The sequence below is a fragment of the Aedes albopictus genome, chromosome 3, assembly GCF_035046485.1.
Source record: "Aedes albopictus strain Foshan chromosome 3, AalbF5, whole genome shotgun sequence".
NCBI classification, from domain to species: domain Eukaryota; kingdom Metazoa; phylum Arthropoda; class Insecta; order Diptera; family Culicidae; genus Aedes; species Aedes albopictus.
The window spans coordinates 395510383-395520683 of record NC_085138.1 but is presented as its reverse complement, the minus strand read 5'-3'; the positions used below and the strand labels follow the sequence as shown (position 1 = coordinate 395520683).

The 10301-nt window shown below is 42.2% G+C and overlaps 1 protein-coding gene and 1 long non-coding RNA gene across 4 annotated transcripts; both read right to left on the bottom strand.

The window, feature by feature from the left end:
* Positions 1-3934: 3934 nt before the first annotated feature.
* Positions 3935-6849, bottom strand: LOC134291914 (uncharacterized). Of its 3 annotated transcripts, XM_062860326.1 has the most exons (3): positions 4614-6849; positions 4463-4527; positions 3935-4404 (listed from the first exon to the last, which is right to left on the bottom strand). In XM_062860326.1, exon 1 carries the CDS (start codon positions 6365-6367, stop codon positions 4775-4777), a length of 1593 nt encoding a protein of 530 aa, XP_062716310.1. In that variant the 5' UTR covers positions 6368-6849; the 3' UTR covers positions 3935-4404; positions 4463-4527; positions 4614-4774. The 3 variants fall into 3 exon arrangements, with proteins under 3 accessions (XP_062716310.1, XP_062716308.1, XP_062716309.1); XM_062860324.1 differs by having other exon boundaries at positions 4463-6849; XM_062860325.1 differs by having other exon boundaries at positions 3935-4527.
* An 11-nt stretch (positions 6850-6860) lies between these two features.
* On the bottom strand, positions 6861-8910 carry LOC115267870 (uncharacterized). The gene is made up of 3 exons (XR_003898038.2): positions 8056-8910; positions 7925-7995; positions 6861-7824 (listed from the first exon to the last, which is right to left on the bottom strand). It is a non-coding gene; the product is annotated as an uncharacterized LOC115267870 (long non-coding RNA).
* Between the last annotated feature and the right edge of the window lie 1391 nt (positions 8911-10301).

Sequence of the window (10301 nt, the reverse complement as noted above, 5' to 3'; positions counted from 1 at the left end):
TGCTGCTGCTGCCTATTGCAATCCACATATAGACAGGTTAAACTTTTTTACCCCCTCTCTTAAACCAATCTCCACTATGGTTAAACTCTTTGCTTCTGTTGTTGGCGGTGGCGCGCGTAGGCTTGGCGAACAACAACGGAGGAAATCGGTCGGATCGGATGGCATCGTAGTCGTCGTAGGCACCTAGTGTGTGCGGTTTTAATGCGCTTCCAATTGCATCAATTTAAGCTCTGGGAACCATTCGATGATTGATTGCTAAATTGAATGGAAGCAAAATTGGCTTTGGGAAATGGCACGAGACTGAGCGGGAGCAATCCGGTAGGATGGTTAAATGTTTTGACTCTGCATGGGTTTTGTGTATGTGAGTCTGGGGCTGGCTGGGGTGGTAATAGAGAAGGTGAGGGTAGCAGCTGGTGATTGATGCTGCTACTGGTTCGGTAGCTGTGCAGCAGCAGTGGATTAATGCAGGTTGTTTGGTAGTATTAAGCAATTCAGACGCTGTGGAGGCTATGTTTGATGGGTTGCCAATTTTGATTGACCGTCAAAGATAGTTATTAACTTGTTAAGTCGAAAACAGTGAAGTGTGGAGGTAAATATTTTGACTACAGGATTTACGCTTGATTCAAAATGTATTGCTCGAAAAAAATTAGCCAATGGGGAACTTCTCAGACGATCGAACTGTCTACCAGAATACATGCAATTATTTTGGACGAATTCAATGAAAATTTCTTCAGTAATTCCTTCAAACATTCTCTCAGAAATTCCCCTAGGAACTTTCCCTGGGACTTCTTCCTGAGTTTCTCAAAGAAATTCCCAAAAAAACAACTCTTGAAATTGGTCGTGTTTCCTCAAAATTTCCTTCCAGAAACTCAGCCTGGGATTCCTTATGGCACTCCTTGCGGGACTCTTCAGGATTGCTACGTAACTTCATGCATGTGTTCCTTTAAGTATTTCTTCAAGAAGTTGCTCTAGAAATATTAACAGGATTTTTTTTTCCAGGAGTTTTAGCTTGTAGTTTCTCGGAAAAAAAAATTCTATGATTTTCTCCAGAGTTTTCGTCAAAAGATGCAGTCCCTGAATTTTTTATAACGATTAGGAGATTCTTTCTGAAATTCCTCAAAGGTTTTTCTGTAGGAATTCAGAAATTATAAAAGTTTTTTTTTTAATTATTGCTTCAAATTCTCCAGAGGTTCTTTGACAAACCCTTTGACAAATACACGTATTCCGACTACCACTTGTAATCTTCCTGATGGATAACTGCCACTGAGGAAGATTACAAGTGGTAGTCGAAATACGCGTATCTGTCAAAGGATAAGCAATTAGGGCAGAATTAAAAGGTACGAAACTGATTACACTCATTCGAAGAGGGTATTCTGCTTAGAGGGTTCGAAAAGTCGTTACAAGATGCCTCTTTGGATTTTCCGGGAATCTCTCCAGAAATTTGTGAAGCATTTTTTCATTGAATTACTTGCAGAGTTCCTCCATATGTCTCCATATGTCCAAGTATTATCCTAGACATTCATGCTTGAATTGATCAAGAGCTACACAACATTGCTTCAGGTCTGGACATTTCTCTTAAAAAAATCTTTTCGGAGCTTCCAAAGGTATCTCCTTGAGATTTTAAAGTGATTTCGTGGAACAATCCTAAGGACTGTTCATTAAAGAAAGTGGACACCTGTTTTTCAATAGAAAATATTTATTTTCAAACAAATTCATAAGTTTATTTTTTATTTAATACAATCAACATGCATGTGGCCGTATTCACGTGAGTTTGAACATTTACTTCGCATTTCTGAAGAACGCTTGGACTTTCCTCTTGATACCTCCCATTAGATTCTGCACAACTTTCTCCGTAACATTTCGTTGTGCCGCAGACCAAATTTTCTTGAAGCAATCAACAGAACTTGCTTCTCTTCCATCTTTCTTGAGATGCCGCCTTATTATTGTCCAGTATCTTTTCACAGGACGCAGTTCAGGGAAGTTTTGTGGATTTTGCCATTTTTCGACAAAATCGACTTTTTCCGTCTTGAGCATCTCTAGTGTAGAAGAAACGTAATGAGCGGATGCCAGATCCAGCCAAAACAATGGAGGATCCGTATGTTTCCGATATATGGGTAGAAGTCGTTTTTAATGCATTCCTTTATGTTATTTTCACCGTTGATTGTTCCTGTTGTGAAATACGAAGTACTGTTTAAGCCGCATGAGCAATTGGCTTGCCACACCTAAAACTTTTTGCAAATTTTTCGGTTCTGATGTACCCTACATCATCCAGCACATCTGTCCCCTGCTCAGCGTTGAAAAATTGCGGTACCGGAAGAGATACTAGTACACAATTCTCAAAACGACAACTTTTTGGAACACCATTTGTGCAGAATTTATCTGCTAGTCACAAAGCTAATCCAACCCATCGCTCAAAATTTCTTACTTTTTTCATTTTCTTTGAATGTGTTGCCGAAGTGAACAATGTTTTTACGCACTGAGCAAAAGTTCACAATTTTTTGTTTAGTTTTAACTCTAAACTATTGGTAAACAGATGTCCACTTTTTTGAATGAACAGTCCTTACAGTGATTTTTAAAAGAATTCTCTAGTAACTTTTTGCAACTTTTAGAAGAACTTCTGTAAAATTTCAGGAGGAACATCTGAACAAATTATGCGTAGATCTCTAAAGACATCCCAGGAGATGAAGTGGGAAAGGAGTTTCTCAAAGAATTCTCGGAGAAGCCCTGGAAAGAATTTTTGAAGTAATCTCTGTCGGCTTTTTAAAGAAAAACTCCATGGAAAAGCTTTTGAAAAATCCCTCGCAGAAATTCCTGAACAAATCCCTAAAACAGTGTTTCTCAAACTATGGGTCGCGACTCACTGGTGGGTCACGTGCTTGGATGGTATTGTAATAAATGTCCTTATTAACTCATGCCAAGTGATATTGCTGGATATTTTATAGTTTATACAAATACCCCTTTAGAGAATCGGCAATGTTATTTCTAGAAATCTGATTCTTCCATAGTTTCGTTCAAAATTTTGTTCTACAAGTTTTAGTCTCGAGTATATTGAAAAGCGATAATACTGTCTGCGTTCTGACAACGATTCTGAAACTAATAATTTTCAAACAGAAGGTTTAAGATTAAGTTACACAAATTCTAAAAAAAATAAATATTTGTATTCTGAAAAAAAAACCGAAATTTTAAGGAAATTTATTCATTTCTACCATAGTTTGAGCAAAATGTGGAGTTTAAATGACTGCAACCATCCTTGGTGAACGTGATCTGTTGTTCACAAAATTTTTCTTGTTGATTTACATCGTTACAGGATGAAAATCAACTATGGCTAATAATTTGTACGATAGCCATAATTGGAACACTTATCCTAAAAATAAAAAAAACTTTTTTAAGTATGAATGCTACGTATCGTAAGTTTATCAATGCCTATGAAAGCGATCAAATGTATTTCTTCAAAAAGTCAGTACGGATTCGCAAGAAATGACGTATTTTATGAAAATACGTGCTGGGAGGGTCGCCAAATTCTATACAAATCAACAGTGGATTGCAAACTGAAAAAGTTTGAGAGCCCCTGCCTTAAAATAAAGATATCATTGCAGATAAAAATATCCTCACAAAACATTTTTAGATGGACTCCCAGCAGATTAATCTGCAAAATATACTTAAAGAATTTCTGTAGAAAACCTAAGGCAGAATCCCTGTAAAAATCTTAGGAAGTACTTTTGACTGAATATCTGGAGGGATATCCGAAGATATCTCTGGAAAATAATCGAAGCAATCGAAGACATTCCATTTATTCTTAATAAAAATCCCGAAGAAACTTTTCGGGAAAATCTTGGTTAAATTCCTAGAAAAAATTATCCAAAATTCCTAAAGAAATCGTTGAGTAAAATTCTTGGAAAATTTTCTGAAAGTTTTGCAAATTTTAAAACAGCCGGATTGTAAAGGGTCACGCCGTCTGGTATCCTACTTTTTTGAATCATTCGTTCTGGTTTGATTTGAGAATTTCCTAGCTGGTGTATGGATAATGCTTGCTTTCAGTGGGCTCACAGATTATTTCCTCTACTCTCCTTGTTGGGCGATAAACGAACCAGTAGATTTGTGAACTTTATTTGTGGGAAAATAGTTACAAATTTCCTGTGGATTTATGATTTAGATTAATAGAAGTTGTTTAAATTACGCCTATCATTACTATGACTCACGTTTGGTGATTCGCTACCGCAAACTTCGTGAAATTTAGTATCTTGGAGCAGCGGATTAGTTGAGCTGAATGCCTACTAAATACAGTTATTTTAAAGATCATTTCTTTTAACAAATCATGAATGTTGACTCACCGCAGGTGTTTCAAATACGCGTGTGAGACGGTTTCCCCTATTGCTAGCAGCTACAGTGTTGCACAGTATACCCCTATTAAAAATGCATGTTCGTTTTTAGTATACTGCAGAAAAATATATAAAGTTCTCACCTTATGGGTATGTTTAAAAAACTAATTGAATTTAACACCTTAGTTCACTATATATCGAGATTCCACTGTAAGTTATAAAGTGTAGGTTAAATATTTGCTGGAACTATTTAGTTTAGCGCGTAATAATTATTTCAAGCTGCATGATTTTTACCTGTTATAAAACAGGGCAAATTTAGATGGTAAATACACTAGGTGTTTAGTATGTAAGGTATAGATTTTAAGCTCAAATTCGTTATTATTCATATGTTGATAGATTTGGACACTTTAGGTTTTCCCCAATGGCTATTTGTTTTTATCGATCGTTCTGTCCACTCATCGTATCTCCGATTCGTGACCTTTCGGGTTACAGCCCATCCTCTTTGTACGCTTTGGGTGTGGATGCGTCTGATCATTCGCGTTCATAGAAGTGGGGACGTTGGGGCTCGTCGGATCAATAGACGTGGCGGAACCAACACTCCCCCCCAGGATTCGCCGATGGTCATTCTGAGGCGTATCCTTACAGACGCCTACGTCTAATACGGCGAGCTTCACCGCTGGACGTTCATAGATGCCGCTACTCGTCTGGATGGTAGCCCACCTTACTTGGCCGTCGGCTCCAGGCTTCGTAGAAATAACACGTCCCTTCGGCCAGCAGTTGCGTGGAAGACTTGGGTCAACAATGACAACTATATCGCCGTTTTCGATGGGTTTCGTTGGACTAAACCATTTGGTTCGACGAGTAATCGACGGCAAGTAGTCTCGCAACCATTGTGTCCAGAACTGGTTGGCCAATGTTTGGGAGAGCTGCCAGCAATTCTTGAGCACTGCAGGGCTGTCGTCATAAGGTACCCACGACTTCAAGCCGTTGGACGATCCAAGCAGGAAGTGATTTGGGGTGAGCACCGGTGATTCATCCCCTTCCAAAGGGATGCTGGTTAGTGGTCGAGAGTTGACTACGTTTTCCACTTCAATGAGTAGATTTTCAAGAACTTCATATGACAGTGAACGGCTCGGCAACAGCTTGTTAAGATTTTGCTTAACCGTGCGAATTAGGCGCTCCCACGCTCCACCCATATGCGGGGAGGCTGGTGGGTTGAAGATCCATGTAGTATGGGGAGTCGTGAACTCGGTCTTTAACCGTTCATAGTCAAGATTCTCCACAGCAGCCTTCAACTCCTTGCTAGCACCCCGGAAGTTGGTACCTTGGTCACTATAGATGACTGCCGGCGTACCCCTCCTACCAATGACGTTTCGTATAGCCATAATGCAGGAATCGGTAGTGAGAGTGTGAGCGACTTGCAAGTGGATGGCGCGGATGGTCAGGCAAGTAGCTAGTAGTACCCAGCGTTTCTCAGTTTTTCGGTTGGCGGTGACTAATATCGGACCGAAGTAATCCACCCCCATATGCGTGAACGGGCGAGAAAAGGCAGCAAGACGGGCTGCCGGAAGGTCACTCATTGCTGGAGGCTGTGGCATTGCCCTATCATTCATGCATTCCTGGCACTGCTTACGAATTGTGTTGTATGTGGACTTCAGACGTGGGATTCTGTATCGTTGGCGAATCTCGTTGAGAACAGTGTTATGGTTTTGATGATGATATTTGCGGTGATATTGAAGCAGAATCAGATGTGTGACATGATGAGTACGAGGGAGTATGATGGGATTAACTGCGTCGTAGTCGATCATCGGGCAGGCACCAGTTCGGCCCCGAACCCTTAATACGTCGGATGCATCGAGAAAAGGGCAGAAAAAAGCAATAGAACTGCTCTTTGGTATACGTTGCTTATCCGTTTCACACAAGCGATTATTAAAAAGGATAGCCATTTCTTCTGCGTACTCGTCACTCTGGGCAAGGCGATACAGAAAGTTCTCTGCTCTTGCTAACTCCTGCTGCGTCAACGGTCCTCCGGTACGTTGCTTCGTCATCCGCCGAGAATTGGATATATACCGGAACACGAACGCCGTTGTACGTAGTATGGTGGTCCAATTCGAAAAATTCTGCGGGTTTATAATGGATTCGGTCGTAGAAACGTGCGCTAACAGATGCGCTCTAATCTCTGTGTCCGTCGGTCCATGATGGGAGGGAGCTGGCCATTCTTCTTGAGGTTTTCGTAGGAATTCCGGTCCTTGAAACCAACGGCTGGAGGCACTGAGATCAGGTTGGCGCGTCCATTTGGTTCCTTCGTCGGCCACGTTCAGTTTGGTTGGAACCCAACGCCATTCTTTCGCATCAGTCGTCTCCAGGATCTCGCTTACCCGGAATGCCACAAACTGACTGTACCTTCGATGATCGGAGTTCAGCCAGCAAAGGACATCCCTTGAGTCGGTCCAAAAGTAGCGTTTGCTTACCGCAACAGACAATGACCGGGCAACGCTGTTTGCTAACCGAACACCAAGAATACTGGCTTGCAGTTGTAGCCTCTCGGCTGCTCAGGGGGGGAAAAAGGTGGGAATTTTGCCGATCTCAGGGTCGTCTCATTAATTAGTACCGCCTCTATCACTGCATCACCAGTCACTTACCTTCGGTGTGGGAGTTTATCTGTTATTTTCCCTGACAGCTGAATGGTAAACAGACCATTAGAAGGACCGAAGCGAAAGGAATCAAGGTGAAGTCAAATTTTATAGCAACTTATCGAGCAGTAGGGTTGAAGACCACTTGTGGGTACGGAAAAGAAAGTGGTGTATATACAAGCAGGGAGTGCGTTGGCTAAATAAGGCTAAAGGCCAATTGAGCTTACATATCTAGGTTTTATTGACCCATTTTAGGGACGATTTGGGTGTTGTTGAGAGACGGTTACATGGTACTTGCCGTTTTGATCTGGCGGTCGTTGTGGATCCACGGGTGACTCGGGGAGGAATGGCTATCTCCAATGGAACACCAGGGCCATTCACGGTTAGGCCTTGGCCGGACCTGGGCCTGGGCGGTGGTGGCGGCGATAGGCGGTTTGGACGGTTGCAGGGATGGGTCCCCTCACAGCGGTGTAGCGTTGTACCTTGCTGGGTGGACAAGGGCCCGCCAGCTGGGCTACGGTTGATCCTGGACCGATCGATGGCCTTGGAATCGTTGGGGGTGACCAACGTAAACCCGCGCCGGGGTGTTGGCTAGTGCCGATGAAGTGGCAGTGGATTCTCTTTCCACGGGACTCACACGGTGATGGCGAGTGCTTGGTTGAAGATGGCCGCCGAACTATCCCAATGGCCGATCTCCAAAATGGCGCAACGGGGTGGCACTTTCGTTGCCCGTTTGCAAGGGTGAACCGGCGTTACCGGCGTTTGTTCTCTCGGCCGCTGACCAAGTGTCCTGGCGTTCACTGGTGGTGAAAAGAAATCCTCCGGGCTTAGCCACAGGAGTGTGGGTGAAAAGAAAAGGCCCGAATCTGGACCTAATCCATGTGATTAGTACCATTCCGTCTCTCATATATACATAACACCTTTTTTTACAAATGTTCAGTTTAGCATTAGATTTCATACAAATTGATTTACCTTTTCTTCTTGCTTCTCCTTATACAGCGGTGTAGTTTTAGGTTTTCACTTGAACTCGAATCTGTCAAAATCTATTTAACAATTTTTCATTTAAAAACTAACAAATTAACTATAGGATATCTTCTACTAACCGTACTAATACTTTTCTAACACTAACTCTTCAAACTTTTAGATTTAACCACAAAAAGCACTAACTACTCAAATATACACCACGCGGTTTCTATAAAAAACTTTAGTTGGGACACTCTAGCGCGCACTACTGGTTTCTCCGAGACTCGGACGGCAAAGAGGATGAATCCCCTTGATTCGGTAGTATCTACCCCGGCCTATCCAATAAGAAGTCCGACGAAGGGCCGAAGTTTGACAGTGACACTTCGTCGTGTCTGTCACCCACTATGCGCAGGGTCATTATTAGGTCAACACAAGTCGTAACGCCTTATGTTTTTGCTCAAACCACAGTTCGGACCGTACCAGGGAGAGCGATTGAGACGTGTACTAATTAATTGTAGATGACGTTGTCGAATCTTTTATTTTTGAGTATAGACAGCGGGGTTTACGCCACCAGTAAGGCTCTCTATTTGTTTTGTAGGTAAAGGAATGGGTAAAAGGGGCTTACTGGCAGGTCATGGAAAGACATGGGAAACTTACGGCAGAGCCGGCAAGCTATAAATTGGGACCAACGGTTACAAATACCCCTCCATCCCAGTGAAAAAAATGAATGAAACCATTCATTTTTACTAAGCATGGGGTTCTCCATTGAAACAAAAACAAATCAACATAAAATTGATTTTGATTTTTCAAAATTAATTATGTTGTACTAATATTCGGCAACACTGCCAACGCGTTACTCTTTTCCATTAATGGTAGATTTGCGTTACGATGTCTTTAACCAACACACAAGCACAAGAACTGTCAAACGAAAATAGAAAACAACCAAAACAAAACTGAACGAGAAATGTGAAATACAACACAATCGATGCGGTCGTGATTATCGTGAAAAGCGGTGATGAATATTAAAGGTAGGTAGTGAAAACTATCTCTACTGGGTAGTGAATGGGTTCCTTTTCTGCGTGTTCCTCTTATAGAGTGCGCGCGACTAACAGGAGCTGCTGGAAATATCAGTTATGGTACCTTTGTTTATTTTGTTTTACAGCCTGTTTCGAGGAGCAATCAAAGAAGGGAGCTATTCAAGGCGAAAACACCGGTAAGTAAAATTAGAAAATTGAACTACGTATTTGAATGAAATGTTCTGGCTTGCGATTGTAGCGACTAATGTTTTGATTTGTTACAGGTGTAACTGAAGGATGTTCAGCTTCGGCCGCAGCTAAACGGAAGGAAAGTTTTTTTTTTTTTTGATACGTATCGTTAAAATGTTAAGCTAATGAATGTTCTTGTATTTTGGGTTTTCTTTTCAGTTTTCCCCAGGTTTCAGGTCAGCAGCGGAGAAAACGCCGATGGATTTCCCATTTCCATCCGCCAGCTCGTAAGCAGAGGTACCTACACGAGCAACCACAGTGCACGGAAGGTAGCACGGACCCAACTTGGCATTGTAATTGTGGGCGGCTGAAGATTGGCGAAAGTTGCGTTTATAAACTTTCTGCCCTACCGTGTACACAGGTGCGAATGTTTTGTGACGTAGATTGTAAAGTTTTGAATTTTTGTCGAATTGTTTTTTCAGGTTTTTAAGGACGAGTTCGTGAATAAAGTCATCGATTTGAAGTTTCTTTTCGATTCTTTCTCCATCCGAAAGTTCTGTGGTGTCACGATCGACACGGTGTTCATCTCCTCGGCTCACAATTTCGTGGCCGAACAAAATCCTATACGGACTGAAACCGGTGGATCCATGGGGAGTGTTGTTAAGGACATATTCTATTTCGGAAACTCTGGTGTCCCATAGTTTCTGGTTTGACCTAGCGTAGGTTCTTATACACGCATTGATGGTGCGATTAAGGCGCTCCACGGGGTTGGATTGGCTGTGATGCCGTGGGTTTGTCCAGTGCTGCACCTGAAACTTTTGCAGAAGTTCTTTGAAATCAGAAGACAGAAACGTGGACGCATTATCGGATATGAGGAATTCTGGCGTGGAATACCGCCGAAACCAGCAGTTTTCCAGTATTTCGCAAACTTGGGGTGCTGTTATCTTCCGTACTGGGACGAGTAAACAGAATTTGGAAAAAATGTCCATTATTACGAGTAAATGCGCTTTCCCGGTTTTGCTCCTGGGTAGGGATTGAATGAAATCGACGGCCACGATCTGGAACGGTTTAGTGGCCAATCTTGGGTTGCCAACTACCGGATTTTGCGAACGATTTGGCGGTTTGCTCTCAAGGCACGCCGAGCATTTCCGAATATGTGAACGTACATCCTGTCCTAAATT

Coding starts and splice junctions, on each gene's coding strand:
- LOC134291914 (XM_062860324.1), bottom strand. CDS start 6,367: ATGACGAAGCAACGTACCGGAGGACCGTTGACGCAGCAGGAGTTAGCA.